This window comes from Cyprinodon tularosa, unplaced genomic scaffold (assembly GCF_016077235.1).
Source record: "Cyprinodon tularosa strain WSP-4 unplaced genomic scaffold, ASM1607723v1 ctg230, whole genome shotgun sequence".
In the NCBI taxonomy this organism is placed as follows: Eukaryota; Metazoa; Chordata; class Actinopteri; order Cyprinodontiformes; family Cyprinodontidae; genus Cyprinodon; species Cyprinodon tularosa.
Genome location: NW_024038862.1, coordinates 363,017 through 381,709, shown reverse-complemented (window position 1 = coordinate 381,709; position 18,693 = coordinate 363,017). Strand labels below are relative to the sequence as shown.

The window sequence follows — 18,693 nt, the reverse complement described above, 5'->3', positions numbered from 1 at the left end:
ATTTATAAATCTAAAAGAAAAATGTTGCTTATCAGTTCCAATACATGTTTAAGAGTGAGTTAAAAGTTTGACTGAACTAAAAGTTTGCATGCTTTAAATATTCACTCTCCTTTAGACCTTTATTCCTTTACTTGGGACTTGGATTAACAAAAGTGTTGATCCAACCTATGATTTACATTAAATTAAAGGAAAACATTTATTTACATTCTTTATGATGAATTTAGAAAGGATTTGACGTTGTTCAAAATTAATTTTTTGTTTCTTATAGAATATTTTTAAACACCATGGCCATTTTGTTTCCCATGGTGTTTAAGGGACAACATGATAGTGTCTCTGTTTAAATGTAAACAATGTCCAATAATCTAATACTAAAACTGATTACTGCATTTCTGCCTTTGGCCACTTCAAATTATGTTTTTTATTCATGATAGTTAAGATTAAATACACAAGATTTTTGCAAAAACACAAGTGTTGAAATAAAATCAATGGGACTTCTTCTTTCTGCTGTCAGAAACTATGCACATTGCTTCAAAGCCTGAATCAGTCGTCACAATTTAGACACCAAAATACCAGTAACAAGCTGTGTTGTTAAGAGAACAAATCTTTCTAATTGCCATATCTTTTATCAAAGACATCTTAAACTGACTTTTTGACACATGACCTAGATTCATCTGGATAAGATTCAGTTGAAATGAGGCAAGGAATAAAAAATAAAAAAACACCCTTAATTCCACTGTCACAGAAAGTCAAAGTCATTTATTAGGGTCTTTGATAATGCTGAAAGTGTATTTTCACTAAGGAATAAATGTTAGCTTTTTATTCTACCATGATAACTTATCTTTTAATCTTGCTGCAGTTATAAAAAGACTCCCCTCTTAAACTACATCTTTTCTTTGTACGAAACCTGAGTTATTTTTATTCCTAATATGCTCTTCTGGTCTTTCATATCCTATCTTAGCTGAATAAATCTGTTTCAGTAAAGGATCCCCAAGAAGCACAAAGAACTTTAAGAATTCCCTACTTTGTTAGTTATTGTAAAATTATTATGTCCAAAAGTGGAAACAAAGTTAGGTTGCTCAGTGAGGCAGTGGGTAGCACTGCTGCCTTGCAGCAAGAAGGTTATGGGTTCGATTCCCAAGGTCTTATTGAATGAAGTTTGTATGTTCTCCCTGTGCATGCCTGGGTTCTCTCGGGGTACTCCGGCTTCCTCCCACAGTCCAAAATTAATGCTAGGTGAATTGGTTTCTCTAAATTCGGTGTGAGTTTGTGCATGAACGGTTGTTGTCTTGTGTATTGCCCTGCGATGCACTGCCGACCTGTCCAGGGTGTACCCCGCCCCTCACTGGTAGACAGCTGGAGATGGGCACCAGCACCCCTCGCGACCCCACTTGGGATAAGCGTGACGGAAAATGAATTGATGTATAGAAAAAAAATGCATCTTTGTATTCATTTTCTTATTGTTCACAATTAGACAATTATTTGACAGGTTTATAAATTAATTTGTTATAAATCAATGTAAACATAACCCAGTGGGTAGTGCCATAATCAACAAATTCAATGAATGTGTTGCAGACATTGAGCAGTTGATGGGTCTCATTTTCCAACTCTTTCTTCTCCCATTTGTCTTTGTCTTGTTTTCTCAACAGTGAAGAAGATGACAGAACTTAAATCTCGAGGTGTAAAGATGCTGCCAAGCAAAGATAACCACCATAAGATATCCGTGTGTAAGTTCTAACTTTTACTTACAAAATGTTTACTTAATATGAGCTACATAATTGCCATAAAGTGAATTGTATCTTTTGATTATCTATCTGTATTTAGCATCATTTTCATAAATAATAATCAGTCCCAATGCCATCTATACACCTGGAAAGTCTGTATGATAGGAATTGCCACTTTCTACCAGTCAGAGTTTTCTTTCACAATACATTTTGGCAAACAAACCTGACCTTTTGAGTCATGTAATCCCCAGAGGATGTGTTGAAAGTGGCAGGAATGGCATCTTGCTCTTCATTACAAGGACTCTTGTCCTTTTTCTCTCCTTAGCTCTTAGAAGAGACATTAATAAAGGAAACATTTAAACAACAACATATAACTTCAATCAAATCAAACTTCAGTGAAATTAAACTGTCCAATTAGGCAGCAACACTGATAGACAATCAATTACATTTGCTATTATACAAATGGACTAGACAGTAGGTGGAAATTATTGTCCATTAGCAAAACTTAATCAATATAGGAGTGGTTCTGCAGGTGGGGACCACAGATTCCTTCTTAATACCATTGCTTTCTGGCTGATGTTTTGGTCACTTTTGAATTCAAACTCATGGTAGCATGAAACGGACTCTACAACCCACACAAGTGGCTCGGTAGTGCAGCTCATTCAGGATGGCACATCAATGCAAGGCAAGCTGTAGCAAGAAGGTTTGCTGTGTCTGTAAGCGTGGTGTCCAGAGGCTAGAGGCGCTTCGAGGAGAGAGGCCAGACCACCAGGAGTCGTGGAGGAGGCCATAGGAGGGTAACAACCCCCGAAAAAGTTTACCTATTATCTGATGGGTCACCGCCTCTTGTCCGGGAGTGATTAATCATCCTCAGGCTTGCTGACAGAATCTGAACTGCTTCCTACCGACCAATCCTCATCTTCGGTCTCTTCATCTCCACCCAAATTGCATACATTAATATTTTTAAGCATTTCTAAAGCCTCGCTGTAAGATTTCTTCATAAAGCCATTTTTCCGTATTAGTCAAGGAGTTCTGGAGTTTTCTAGGAAGAATGTTGGTTGCTATGCCACAGTACCAGCTGTCAATCAATCTCATTTTCATGGGGGCTTAAGACTTTTAAAACAAAGACAAATTTATCACTCTGACACACACTTGCTGTTTTATATCATCAGTAAATTACTGTAATTTATGGTAAAAAAAAAAGACAAATCACATTGCATTTTCAGTTTGTGGTCTATAACATACAAATCCATCACAACAAAATCAATATGTTTGTGGAGCATAATAATACTGTAGTCAGAGATTAAGAATATTACACATGCACACACACCCACATTATCTGATGATCTGCCAAAAGTGCTAAATTGATTAGGTACATGTAAAATAGAGGTATTGATTACATTGTTATGGTAATGAGATTAAATTACAGGCCTTTTTATAGCACGAGTCCGAGAAAGTGTGGAGTACCAAGATGGCAGCAGGTGACTTCAGTTTTTTAGTCTATCAGTAATCCATTGAATGAACAGAGATTTTGTAAAACACTAGAAGTATCAGCTGGACTATTGTATGACATCACATCTCATCTATTTGATTTTCTCCAGTCTCTTGTGTACGCAGTCGTGCCAGCTGTGAATGCATGTGAATTGCTGCAATTTAGGGCTTAGCCCCTCCCTGCTCATAAAATGTCACTTCCAGGCATAAAATGGCGGAAAGCCCACAGACTGGATCAAACCTTTCTCTAGCTACCAGCATTATAAAGTTTTAACTTACTTACTTTTCCATGTTACCCTGATAGGCAGTAATATTTTTGCTGTGTATTTGTCTTTTGAAAATATACGCAAAACAGCTGAGGTGTCCGAAGGGAGGGTAAAATCTTTGCAGGGTTGCAGCCAGAGTGGAGGTAGAGAGAGGCATGGCTTGATACATACAGATAATCCTCAGACAGTGATCAAAGCCCCACCTAGGGGTGAAAATAACCTTATTGCTCCTTTAACAATATTTATTTTAGCTTGAATATTTCTAATTGGCCTTTTGAAATAAATGAACTTAATTGATCTCACATTGGAGAAATTTACCTCTGCATTTAACCCACTCCCTTGGGGAGCAGTGGGCTGCCATTGTGGTGCGCACGGGGAGCAGTGTGATATTAAGGTTCTTAGTCTTACTAAGACTCAGAGACCTACAGTGGCAGTCTGTGGGAGTGGGGCTCCAACTCAGAACCTCAGGATTCCAAGCTAAGCCAAGCTCTATGCCTTAACCACCAGGCCGCCACTCACCACAGTACTGTCAGCTCTCATCCTAGTAATCAATGCATACATACAATGATATCAAACTGGATTGGTCCACAAATTGAAAAGTTGTACAGCAATCTCTTCCATTGCTATCAGCAAATCAATATCAGCAGGTTTAATGCTAACAGGCTCATTGGTGTATTAATGGTAAAGCCAAATATACCTTAAATAAAAAACCTTCGCCACACACCAGTGGCCTTAAACTGCTACCAGAGGACAGGTGGTTCTGCACATTACCCAAAAAATACCACACTAAAAATCGATGTTTTGCAGTGGACAGCATCATGCTTGGAACAGCATGTGTTCTAGCAGATTTCATAAAATGAGTGGAAAAAAATACATTGTTGTTAAGAATATAAAAATAAAATGGGTCAAAAATCAAAGTGAAAAACTCCCACTTAAGAAAATTAAACCGCTTATCAGGAGGTAAAGTAAGATTTGTTTTATGGAATGGACTGAAGGTCGGAAGGACCCCAGAACTTTAAATTCATTTAGACAATTTGTGTGTGAGAATATGTCAAAATCAGTGCTGAGCTATGAATGTGACAAATTCTTCATACTGGAGATGCATTAAGTTTTACAGAACCAAAAAAACATTTTTCAAGAAAGCCTTTTCTGTGAGACATTTCTGTACATGTGTTAAATACTTATTTCAAGTGTCATTTCAATATATTGCCCATAATCAAACCTGTGGACTAAATAGCTTTATGTTTCTTTGCATGTTTGGATTAATTAGTATTTACCAACATGTTTTAAGTTTTGTCACAGACTTTATTGTAAATATTGAAATTAAGAGAAATATTTGCATCTTTAATGTTAAAATAGGCAGTGTTCTGCTTAATTAGAGATATTTAACCTTAATAATCAAGCACAGCTATTATAAAGGCTAAAAAAAAGGTTTTTGTCATTAAGAAATATGTAAAGTTGTCTTGAGAGTAAACTGATTACAATAATGTCCTCAACACTACATAGATGAATTAAAAATTTATAGCATGATTCAAGTAATTACATATAATGAAGTGTTATATAATTAAAAGGTTATTAAAATGTTAAATCATATGGGCTGTTTTGACCATCAAAAATATTTTTACTTTTTAGTGTTTGATGAACAGTATTTAAGACTGTACCTGAATGAATGGGTTTTAATTGATTTAGTCTATCTATCTATCTATCTATCTATCTATCTATCTATCTATCTATCTATCTATCTATCTATCTATCTATCTATCTATCTATCTATCTATCTATCTATCTATCTATCTATCTATCTATCTATCTATCTATCTATCTATCTCTCTCTCATCAAAATCAATGTATATTATATAGAATATTCAGTTATAAATTAACTATTTTTCAAAGGTGAATTTGCAGGCACATGCAGATTTGTGACTGTTTGCAAATTATAATTAGTGCCTATGGGAGCATAAAGACCTACAGGTTAGGGCTCATAACTGCACTCCACTAATCTGCAAACACAGGTGCAAGCAGCACATTTTAATAATGGACCAAGTCGTCTAGAAGGAGCAGGACAAATTAGAGCAAATCACAAACAGGAGTGTGTGATTTAATGACACTTATCTTGGTAATGGCTCATATAAACATAATTAGCTGTTTAGGTATTCCAGATCTCCCCTTTGATAGAAGTAACGCATCTACCTGGGTAAGTATAGTGGTAGTGTAAGAATAATAAGTTACAAAATAATGGAAGGGCTGTTAATTTAAGTGTATTGCTGCTAATGAGTAATCCCAGATCATTTTAGTCCCTCTCCAGATAATGATGGGTTTCTGTGTATTCAACAAACTTCTAGTCGGGTAGGGAGTCCCATCCAGATGAGGCACCACTGAAACCAACATTTGAAACCTTTTCTACTGGTGCAAAAGTTGTAAGGTTCCATCATTGGGAAAAACATCATTTCAAAGTAGAATTGGTAGCTAGTCATGTGTGTTCATATACATACACTCACCGGCCACTTTATTAGGTACACCTGTCCAACTGCTCGTTAACACTTAATTTCTAAGCAGCCAATCACATGGCGGCAACTCAGTGCATTTAGGCATGTAGACATGGTCAAGACAATCTCCTGCAGTTCAAAGCGAGCATCAGTATGGGGAAGAAAGGTGATTTGAGTGACTTTGAACGTGGCATGATTGTTGGTGCCAGAAGGGCTGGTCTGAGTATTTCAGAAACTGCTGATCTACGGGGATTTTCACTCACAACCATCTCTAGGGTTTACAGAGAATGGTCCGAAAAAGAAAAAACATCCAGTGAGCGGCAGTTCTGTGGGCGGAAATGCCTTGTTGATGCCAGAGCTCAGAGGAGAATGGCCAGACTGGTTCGAGCTGATAGAAGGGCAACAGTGACTCAAATAACCACCCGTTACAACCAAGGTGGGCAGAAGAGCATCTCTGAACGCACAGTACGTGGAACTTTGAGGCAGATGGGCTACAGCAGCAGAAGACCACACCGGGTGCCGCTCCTTTCAGCTAAGAACAGGAAACTGAGGCTACAATTTGCACAAGCTCATGGAAATTGGACAATAGAAGATTGGAAAAACGTTGCCTGGTCTGATGAGTCTCGATTTCTGCTGCGACATTCGGATGGTAGGGTCAGAATTTGGCGTCTACAACATGAAAGCATGGATCCATCCTGCCTTGTATCAACGGTTCAGGCTGGTGGTGGTGGTGTCATGGTTTGGGGAATATTTTCTTGGCACTCTTTGGGCCCCTTGGTACCAATTGAGCATCGTTGCAACGCCGCAGCCTACCTGAGTATTGTTGCTGACCATGTCCATCCCTTTATGACCACAATGTACCCAACTTCTGATGGCTACTTTCAGCAGGATAATGCGCCTTGTCATAAAGCTGGAATCATCTCAGACTGGTTTCTTGAACATGACAATGAGTTCACTGTACTCAAATGGCCTCCACAGTCACCAGATCTCAATCCAATAGAGCATCTTTGGGATGTGGTGGAACGGGAGATTCGCATCATGGATGTGCAGCCGACAAATCTGCGGCAACTGTGTGATGCCATCATGTCAATATGGACCAAACTCCCTGAGGAATGCTTCCAGCACCTTGTTGAATCTATGCCACCAAGAATTGAGGCAGTTCTGAAGGCAAAAGGGGGTCCAACCCGTTACTAGCATGGGGTACCTAATAAAGTGGCCGGTTAGTGTACACTATAATGCCAAATATACTGAGCTGAATCCAAGCCTTAATTCCGAGCGCAAATCTCTTCCATTGGCTAGTGGTGTATGCATTTATGAGTCTCAGGCGATTGTGTGGACAAACATTTGTAAAGGAGCGGGATGATGTCAAGAGCTCAGTCACTTCCAGTGTTTTTCTTTGTGATAAGAAGTCACCTTTGCAATGAGTCTGGTTGTAAAGTTTCCTCTTCATTTCCTTTTTCATGGACTTTAAGGAAGTTGAGACTGGTTCTCTAGAGTCACTAATTCTTCCTCTCAGTTATGCCTACTGTATAATAGTTTCCTTCCTGTTTCAACATGACTGGATGCATTGCTGCACACCAGTTGAAAAGGTGAAGTCCATAAAAATAAGGATGGGCAAATTCAGTGTTTGGGAACTTGAGTGACCTGCGAAGAATTCCAACCTGAACCACACAGAACACCTTTGAGATGAGTTAGAGAGGAGACTACAAGCCAAGCCGCCATGTCTAACATGAGTGTGTGACATCAAAAAGGTGTTCCTGGAAAAAAATCCAATAAGCAGAATCCTCAAACTTCTGAGAGCTTTCTAAGAAACACTGAAGCTGGTATAGCAGCAAAGATGGACTGAAATCACATTAAACCTTGTGGTTTAGATATGGAACTAAACTGAGCTTTGTAGGTATGGAGGCAGATAAACAAATGTTGCTGCTACTGGGAACACTTTTCCATTTTACTTTCAGAACTTTATTGCTAAAAAATTATGCCTTTGATTTGACAGTAAAATGGTTGAGTACAAAGTTTCGTGAGGGTATGTGCATAGAAACTCTGCTTATTAATGATTTAGGTCTTATCAAACATGACCATGCACAAGAATCAGTAGTTCAGTGCTGCTGTTTGTGAAAACTAAATAAAAGCAGTCAGATATTGCACCAATGGGACATTGCCAAAGGCACAAGACCTTAGTAAGCTGCTGCTAGACCTATTAAAAATGTGTATGTTTTGAAATGCAGCCTTCAAGCTATAAAATCCAGCTTTTTCAAAATGATGAATAATGTTTAAATTGCATTTATCTTGTTTTGAAAAATGGGAAAATCAGTTTCCTCTTATTAAGCTTGAAGAAAACTGGGTTATAGCCAACTTTCTTAGCCTGATTCATTCAGTATGTATTACTTATTTCCACACTGGCAAGCTCTGCTGACATTACCAAGACTTGTTTGGAATTTATAGTAGTCTTGCTTTAGTCTGCGACTCGTGCCAAAGAGCAAGTGTCCCATTGATTGGACCCCTCAGAACTCTGACCCCTGGCAGTCAGTCAGGCTTTACCCACTTTGCAAAGTTTACCTGACCCCTCTTGACACCTCACCTTCACCGTTTTGAACTCACTGACATGATTAGACAGAGGTTCCCAGGTATTTAGGTTGAAAAATATTTATTTAGAAAATGGGATTGTGACTGTCTTGTATTTAGGTAAGTTTGCAAGTATAAAGCTTTTCCAAGATTTTAATACTTTTTCGGCTTTATTTTAGCAAATCCTTTAAAATACAACGAAATGAGGCAGATAAGAAAAACATAATGTATAAATTGTTTAAAAAACAAGACAAACAGCTGTAGATTTAATTTACATTGATTTAAGGCTGAAACAATTAAACAGGTTAATCGTGATTAATCCATTATTGACATAATCCAACTAATTTAGTAACAGATTAATCTTTAACTGGGGTATAGAGACTCTAAAACATGGATTTAGAGTCCACCTTGAGCAGCAATTATGCCAAAATTGTAAAAAAAAAAACAGTATATAAACATGCTGTATTTAAGATAAAAAAAACTTTTTCATCCCTCAATATGCTCTAATCCTTTTACTATTTTGTTAAAAGTCGTCTTTAAGGAATCTTTTGTTATCTGATTATTAATCGATCATTCAGAAAAACAATGGACAGATTCATCGATTTGCAAAATAATCATTAGTTGCTACTGTGGCGTTAAAAGCTTTATTCAGCTTTTAATGGAAAGATATTAGAAACATTCAAAAATCTGAGACTAAATTAGTTAAAGAAATAAATTGGAATATTGGAGGAGTTCAATAATGCATGGAAGTTCTCCTTCATTATAATAGCACAAGACATGGATTAAAATGTAAAGTAATAAAATAACAACAACAGTAACTACAACAAAATCATTTAAAATCATTGTTACCTTATGCAGATTTTTTTATATATATCAGTTCAGCATTTATTTTGAAACTTTGCTGTGTTCTGCATTAAAAATTTTTTATTTAAGCAATTGTATCAAAAAACCAACAAACAAAAAAATGAATATTTATTTGTTAATCTTATGATTAAAGTATATTTTGTACATGTTTTCTCTGTCACTAGTGTCACAGATGGGTGTAGCACAAGGACACAACATGTGCCCAGATCCTGGGATTCCAGATCGGGGGAAAAGAAAGGGCTCCGACTTCAGGTAAAGCAGAGTAACAATGAAAGCAGCAGGACGATTAATATTACCGGTACCTTTCATTGTTTAAACAACAAAAAAAAAAAAATGAAGGGATAATTTTTTTTTTTGGTTTTTCAGCACCATATCTGGTTTTGAACCTTCTGTTGTTTATATCAAAATCTGTGCCAGCATAATGCTTTTAATGTTGACCTTTTGTAAAATAAACTAAAACCGGCTAATATCTAAGCTTAAGTTAATACAGGAACCCTACTACTTTTGCCGAAGCACAGCGATAGACTTCTTCTGGAACATATTGATATTACCATAAGGGCTATTGAAACTTGTTTCCTGTCAAAGCTATTGTCTGTATCAGTGGTCACCTGTAACACAGACAAATGGGAGTCATCTGTATCCAGCAATCGTGCCATTTTTGTAAATCATGGCTGTAGGGATAGGAAAATAGTTAGTTTTTTTTCTCCCCAGTGAATATATTTTCCTCTTTCTCCTATTTTTTCACTTGCTTATTTTATATTTTATTCGACTGCAGGCGAGGAGCTACAGTGCATTTTTCCTGTGACGAGGGTTATGAACTGCAGGGTTCAAAGAGTATCAGCTGTCTCAGAGTGACAGACAGCTATGTGGGCTGGAGTGATGACCGGCCCATCTGTAGAGGTAAGCTTTAACATGTCACGTCTTTGCACGTATGTAATAGAAGTAAACTTAAAATGACCTCTATTCATACTGTTGTACTTGGTTGCTGAGCTCATGTTTGCTCCTAAGGCTGCTGTTATTTAGTGTGGGTGTATCGTCCATTTCTTTTCTCTAAATATGCAGTTTTCACCACTTCGATCCAACTGGCCTGATTTTGACCTTTATGCAGCATTATTTAGGGTTGCTTAGCCATGCATGTACACTATATTGCCAAAAGTATTTGCTCACCTGCCTTGACTCACATATGAGCTTAAGTGACATCCCGTTCCTAATCCATAGGGTTCAATATGACGTCGGTCCACCCTTTGCAGCTAGAACAGCTTCAACTCTTCTGGGAAGGCTGTCCACAAGGTTTAGGAGTGTGTTTATGGGAATTTTTTACCATTCTTCCAGAAGCGCATTTGTGAGGTCGCACACTGATGTTGGACGAGAAGGCCTGGCTCTCAGTCTCCGCTCTAATTCATCCCAAAGGTGTTCTATCGGGTTGAGGTCAGGACTCTGTGCAGGCCAGTCAAGTTCATCCACACCAGACTCTGTCATCCATGTCTTTATGGACCTTGCTTTGTGCACTGGTGCACAGTCATGTTGGAAGAGGAAGGGGCCAGCTCCAAACTGTTCCCACAAAGTTGGGAGCATGGAATTGTCCAAAATGTCTTGGTATGCTGAAGCATTCAGAGTTCCTTTCACTGGAACTAAGGGGCCAAGCCCAGCTCCTGAAAAACAACCCCACACCATAATCCCCCCTCCAACAAACTTTACACTTGGCACAATGCAGTCAGACAAGTACCGTTCTCCTGGCAACCGCCAAACCCAGACCCGTCCATCAGATTGCCAGATGGAGAAGCGCGATTCGTCACTCCAGAGAACGCGTCTCCACTGCTCTAGAGTCCAGTGGCGGCGTGCTTTACACCACCGCATCCGACGCTTTGCATTGCACTTGGTGATGTATGGCTTGGATGCAGCTGCTCGACCATGGAAACCCATTCCATGAAGCTCTCTGCGCACTGTTCTTGAGCTAATCTGAAGGCCACATGAAGTTTGGAGGTCTGTAGTGATTGACTCTGCAGAAAGTTGGCGACCTCTTCGCACTATGCGCGTCAGCATCCGCTGACCCCGCTCCGTCAGTTTACGTGGCCTACCACTTCGTGGCTGAGTTGCTGTCGTTCCCAAACACTTCCATTTTCTTATAATACAGCTGACAGTTGACTGTGGAATATTTAGGAGCGAGGAAATTTCACGACTGGATTTGTTGCACAGGTGGCATCCTATCACAGTTCCACGCTGGAATTCACTGAGCTCCTGAGAGCGACCCATTCTTTCACAAATGTTTGTAAAAACAGTCTGCATGCCTAGGTGCTTGAATTTATACACCTGTGGCCATGGAAGTGATTGGAACACCTGATTCCAATAATTTGGATGGGTGAGCAAATACTTTTGGCAATATAGTGTATATTGAATGCTAATCAATCACGTATTTTCCCTTTTGACCTTTAGGTAACTGGTATTTTATGTTAATTACAAGTATTTTTGGCATCTATGCAATTTTTCTCAGTATCTAGTCTTTAATACATTCTTTCTAAGTATTAAGTATTTAAGAATTTAATGTTTTGAATTATATCATTATATTTAGTAGCTAAAAAGCTTGAATCATATCAGTCCAGTTTATTCCTTCAATTTCATGTATGCAGTCTGAAAAAAGAGGAGATCATAACATATTTCAGGCATGTAAAAATAGATTAGAATGTCTATAGTTAATGTCGTCCCCGATCCATCCATCCATCCATCCATCCATCCATCCATCCATCCATCCATCCATCCATCCATCCATCCATCCATCCATCCATCCATCCATCCATTTGTCCCTTATCTATACTTTTCTCCCTCTTTCCAATCTCATTCCCACTTTATTTGGATGGTTTCACATCTTAATCCGACTGTAGAAGACATATTTGTAATAAATCTTTTATTATTGTTTATATATACAGTGCTGCTTGAAAGTTTGTGAACTAGTTGAGTAGTTTAGATTTTTTTTTTTTTTACCCTGATTTTCTTATTTTTTCATCACCAGTTTTTGTATATGAAATGTCAGGTTTATGTTCATCAATTCCATTCATTTGTTTTGAGGAAAATGTGGGAGTTGAAAGCAAACTAAATGAAAAACAGAATCAGAGCATCTGCAAAAGTAAATGAACCACAGCTGCACTGGTAAAGACAATCAGGTAAAAGACTCAGTTGAAGCACATGTTAGTGCTTGAGTAATCAATTAAGCAGACCAATCAAATGAGACGTCCTTGGGAAAAGTTTGGAGGTGCACTGGTTAAAAGGGAGACGAAACCAAACAAACCACTGTTGTGTCAAGGCATAAAGACCAGATCAACAATGCCGAGACGAAGGGAGACATCTGAAGACGTCAGGAAGAAGGTGGTGACAGCCCATCAGACTGGGGAAAGCTATAAGACCATCTCCAAAAGATTCCAGCTTCATCCATCCACTGTAAAACAAATCATTTACAAATGGAGGGCACTAGGCATCACTACAACTCTGCCCAGATGTGGACGGCCGTCAAAACTTTCACAAAGAAGCACCAGAAAAATAATGATGCAGGTAAAGGCCAACCCACGCATTACCTCCAGAGAATTGCAGACCTCTCTGTCAGCGTCTGGGATAAATGTACATGCGTCTACAATCAGGCGAAATATCAATAGACATGGCATTCATGGGAGAGTTGCTAGAAGGAAGCCTCTGCTCTCAAGAAAGAACAAAACTGCACATTTAAAGTTTGCCAGAGAACACTTGGACAAACCAGAGGCTTTCTGGAAGTCCATTCTCTGGACGGATGAGTCCAAAATTGAATTATTTGGCCACAATCACAGGCGCCATGTTTGGAGAAAAGTAAACACTGACTTTAAAGAGAAGAACCTCCTCCCAACAGTGAAGCACGGTGGTGGAAATGTGAAAGTCTGGGCCTGCTTTTCTGCCTCTGGACCTGGACGACTCCATATTATCCAGGGAACCGTCAATTCCCAGGGCTATCAACAAATTCTTGATCAGAATCTCTTGCCATCAGTCAGGGAGTTGAAGCTGGGACGGAAATGGATTATGCAACAAGACAATGACCCAAAGCATTCCAGCAAAAGTACCAAAGAAGGGCTTAAGAGAAAGAAGATTTGCACTCTGGATTGGCCCAGTCAAAGTCCAGACCTCAATCCCATAGAAATGCTGTGGCAAGATCTGAAACGGGCAGTACATGCCAGATGTCCCTCCAACATCTCTCAACTGGCAGAGTTCTGCAAGGAGGAGTTGACAAAAATCCCAAAAAGCAGATGTGAGACACTTGTTTGTGGTTACAGAAGACGTTTAGTCGAAGTAATGGCTGCAAAAGGCGGTGCCACAAGGTACTAACTGAAAGAGTTCACATACTTTTGCACTTGGCATATTTTCTGTCTTTGACAGATAAAATACTTTTGTTGAATAAATAATAAAAAGATGCATCTTTTTTGTCTTTGTGTTCCTTATCTGGAAGGTCCGCATTACAATTTGAGCTTTGGATGTACATTTTACATGATTATTATAACTTTTCTTTAGAAAACAATGGCCATGTTTGGATGGTTCACAAACTTTCAAGCAGCACTGTATCTTATATTTTCATACCTGATCTCAAATGGACTAAGAAGTCAGTTTGGGCTTAAAACTTTGGAATATTTCAGAGACAAATATGGGAAAAGTATGTTGATGAAATATAATGAAGTATGAAGTATTTACCAATTATGAAGTATAATGAGTAAAGAGAATCAGTTTTACATCCGGCTTCTTCTTTCAGCCTGCGGCAACAAACAAACGCCTTTCAAAGATCAACTCTTGTTTTTCCTAGCGCACAATCTGTTTGAAATTTTCTCTTTTAAGCCTCCTCAGAAGGTTTAAAATTTTTCCTTGCCTCAGCCATAACCAGTAGTCGAGTATGAGGAAAAATAGTAGACTATGGCCCCGTCCACACGAAGTCAAAACGAACACGAAACGCTAATATTTTCCAGAACGTTTCTCGTACAGACGGAGACATAAAATAAATGTGATCGACCACACGAATGCATGAAAACGCTGCAAAATGTATGCCAGGCCTGTAAGTGGCGCTGTGGTGCCAAAGCAAAAATAGGCAAAAACAGGCAATGAAATGTTGGGCATGCGCAGTACTATTTATACAACAACCAAACCAGAAAACCCCTGCGGGTCCATTTTTGTGGTTCAGTCAAATTCAGGTGCTGAACTATGTCGTCGATATTGCTCTGTTCTTTTCTGGAGATATTCCAGAAGAAGAAGATTCTGTTGTAAGCCTGACAGCAGGGTGAGTAGCATTAGCAGCAACCATTCAACACAGTACGGCGCCATTGTTGTTGTGATACTGTGTCGCGCATGCGTGTTTAGAGGCGATGCTATGACGCATGCGTGTAAGAAAAACAATGCGGTTAGAGCTTAAAGATGGAAACGCGAAAACAGCGTTTCAAAATCTTCCCACTCTGAAGGCTTAATAAAAAAAAGATTGTTTACAGACCCCCGAAACGCCGGCTTCGTATGGATGAGAGGCTGGTTTGGTGGAAAATTTGTGTGTTTAGGCCAGGGTTTGACTTGGTGTGGACTATGTAGGATTCTGTGGCCGCAAAATATGTTCTTCTAGGTCACATGACCTGGCCAAAGATGGTGCGTCAACTCCCAACTAACATAATGAGTATTTCAAAAGGGGAACCACGCTTTCAGCATTGATAGTGTCAAGCGCTGAATATTGTCCTGAGGAATAATTTAAAATAACTCATATGCGTCAACTCTTTAGGTCACAAAGTTAGCAGTGTTCCTTTAAAGATAGAAAAAAAAGCAAAGTAAGGCTTTGATTACTTGGATCAAGTTATAGGAATACGTTTTTTTTTTTTTTTTATCTAAATTTCCAGGTCGAAATAGCCTTGTGGATCTGAAAGTTCATGTTTATACTGAAAAACTTCCAAACTGATTAAAAAGAAAATTGATTTTTTTATAAAGTAATTAAGGGTAGAATCCATACATTCACATAATGCATTTGGTTTTACATTTGAGAAAGCCATATACAGTAGCAGCCATTCATTTTCAATCTCTCAAATATTAAACAAATCAAAAGTTGTTTGTCTCTTTGAAACTATTCAACTAAATTGTTTTTTATTGTACTGATGAAAAATGAACAATATTTTTTAATATTTCTCTCAAATATAGTTATGGTTTACACAGTCGCTGCAAATGTTCCTGAGCTTCTTGGATCTCAATGGTAAAATCATTATTATAATTGGCTTCTAATTAGCCCTGGTCCCATCTGAGTTGTTTTCACTTGCATTTCAGAAAATAGTCAAATTTAGTGATTTTATAGAAAGGAATATCCTGCACTGGCAGGTTTTCATTCTTCCTCATTCTGAATGCAGGAGAAATTCATGAAGGATATCTTATTTCAGCATTCAGCAATCCATTATAGAGCCTTTCATGCTGCACCTTTGTTCAACCTCACAATGTTTAAATAAAGATAAAACATTCCAAGAAGTAATTGAAGATCAGTATCCTAAATTAGCACCAGACTTTATAACACTTAAAAGGGCTATCATTAACACCATAGGATAAGATGGTAACAAATACATTTTTCCTGCCTGTCAGTAGACTCATGCAGAAGGTGTGTTGGAGAAAGTAATTAGAACACAAACAAACAAACATAAAATACCCTAACTTTCTCATTAACATTTTTATCATCCTATGTTTAATCATCCCATGGGGAGTGTTGGCCTAGTGGGTTAGAGCAGTGCGCTTGTGAGAAGGTTGCTCCCCAAGGTTCTGCACAGTGGCAGCCCACTGCTTCCCAAGGGGATGGATCAAAATGCAGAGAACAATTTTCCCCATTGTGGCACAATAAAGGGATTTATAAGTTCATGCCAATTGTCAACAATATATGCAAGCGTTTGATATACCTTTTAAAAATGTGGTGCTGTATGAGGGATTAGGCATTGAACTCATTTATGGTTCTCCAACACCCTAAAGATCTCTTTTAATCTAATTTATTAAAGTTATGTTAACTTCTTCAGTTATTTCCCAATAAAATCAGACTTTGCCCTTGTTCACAAACAGAGGACCTTTTAAAGAGCTTTGTTTTCTTCTGAATACGAATATTAACAGTTCTGCCTTTCACCCTCAGGCCTCTGTAAGAAAAGTCACCTTGTCCTTTTTTTTCTGGTTTGGTAATTTCCATAAAAACATAAGGGGTAGAACCAATTTGTTTTCACATTGCATTAAACTGAAATCTAAGTGTGAACTTTACTTGTTAAACCCATTTATATTGAACAGATTAGTTGAAAATATTTAAGGTTTACAAACAGATTATCTTGCAAACTTGTTTTATTTACTTTAGTTGTAATCATATGTCTGTAATATTCACTAAGGAACTAATCTTTAAATTTCTTTAAAAACCTGTTTGAACAAGGAGTTGAATATCATCATGACAGAAAATCTTCAAGAACTGTTTAGTCATTTAAAATTTCTTAGTATATAGAGTTTTCAACTACGAACTCGGTCACATTTTTTTCATATTACAACAATCTTTAAACTTAAAAGCTCAATACATTTTTTCATTTATTTCATAACATATTGCTTTTCATGCTGGGTATAGTATGTAAAAGGTAATGTTAAGTGATTGTGTTTTGCATATTTGCTAAAAGGTTCATTCATGGTCGTGTTGAGCAGACCTTTTTCATGCTGTCTTCCATAAATGGCTTCAGGCAAGCTCAGAAAGGTAGTTTTTATCATTTCTTTTTAACAATAGCTTCATTCTTGTCACTTTTACATAAAAGCTAGACAAGAGGTCAGACAAGAGCAGCCAAGAGGCCTGCTCTTCCCTGATTTATACTCTTCTTCCTGGACCTGTCACTTTAGGCAAATAGTCATACCTCGATACGTCTGCAGCTGTGCCACAACCTATCCATTGTGGGATGATCGGTTGAGCAGTGCTCCATGCTATGCTATAATCTTGGGAATTTGTCTTATAATCCTATACTTACAATAACCCCAAAAAATCTTCCTCAATTTTATTCTTAAACTGTCTGCTTCTTAAACTGTCTGCTGTTCTTTGTTTGAGTTGATGCGGCTTAATTGCAGCTGTTTTCAACAAACCCACATGGGCTTCCCAAAACAACAGAATATTTACAGCTCCGTTAAGTATTTATGGGACTTCTGAAGGTGGCTTGCTGTGATGTTTCTTGTTTTTCAGAATAAATTAAGCTAAATTTAAATGCAAACCCCACTTTTCTTACTGTTTCTGAATAGCTTTGAGAAGTTTTTATTTTTCAGTTTTGTGACTTTGAGTTAGTCTATCAGAAAACTATTTATGAAATACATTGACATTTATGGTTGCAACGTGAAAAACTGTGAAAAAGGGTTCACATTGAGTTTAAATATGTTGTAAGGTTCGGTATTATGATTACTTCTGGTGTTCCTGTTCTTGGTGCCATTGCTCTAGTATGGTTCTCCATATGCTCCCTCTAAGACTCCAGTGAGTTATAAAGCTGAAGGTTGGAACACACTGTGCCTTCACAAAAATTGCTAAGGAACCAAACCAAAAGTAACTCATTTATAACAGCTCGTATGGGAGATTCCATAATGTTATTGCAGCAGGTTTCCATCTGACATATCGGTCCATCAGTTGTTTGAGAGCAAATCAAAGAAGTTATAACATTTAGTGTTACTTTGAAAAGAGTGCAAGAGGAGGGAGAGAATTATGGAGGCATTCATACATAGTTAATAGAAGAGCCACAGTAATCATGGCAGCTGTCACACTGCATGTATTTTTTAAGACGATAATTATGGATTGAATTTAATGGGGATGAATACAATTATTGGCCAAATATGTTCCTTTACAATAAGCTTTAGATTGAATTAGAAAATATTCACACATTGTGAACTCGGCTTTCGGAGCTCGAACTGAGGAATTAAGGATGATTTTTTACTGCAAGTATTTGTCACACTTTGAGGGGAGGTACTACAGGTATAGATCATATCTATACTGAGTTCGAATTCAGGGGCTGCGTCTTCCAAAGGCCAGATTACGTCGTAGCGCTATGCTGAGGCCTTTTCGGATTGGAAGACTCCTCGTTATGCGGCCGGCAAATGCATCCTTCTTTTAGCCCGTTTTGAAGGACGTGTATCCTACGTAGCCTTGGGTATCCCCTGATTCATTGCGAGTCCAAGCAAGCCAGCTGCTCCATGTTCAGAGGAAAAAGGTAAAGGGCACCGAACAGTGGTGAATATAGGAAGTGCAGTTTAATATAAGGAAAGTGTGTGAATAGTTACGTCTTAAATTAATAAAAATAT

At 38.1% G+C, this 18,693-nt stretch overlaps 1 protein-coding gene across 1 annotated transcript in view; it reads left to right on the top strand.

The window, feature by feature from the left end:
* Positions 1-18,693, top strand: part of csmd2 (CUB and Sushi multiple domains 2) — a 375,721-nt gene that overhangs the window by 183,113 nt on the left and 173,915 nt on the right. The window contains exons 7-9 of the mRNA XM_038286837.1: positions 1,647-1,724; positions 9,558-9,645; positions 10,169-10,293. Of these exons, the coding sequence (XP_038142765.1) occupies positions 1,647-1,724; positions 9,558-9,645; positions 10,169-10,293 (291 nt within the window). The remainder of the gene's footprint in view (positions 1-1,646; positions 1,725-9,557; positions 9,646-10,168; positions 10,294-18,693) is intronic.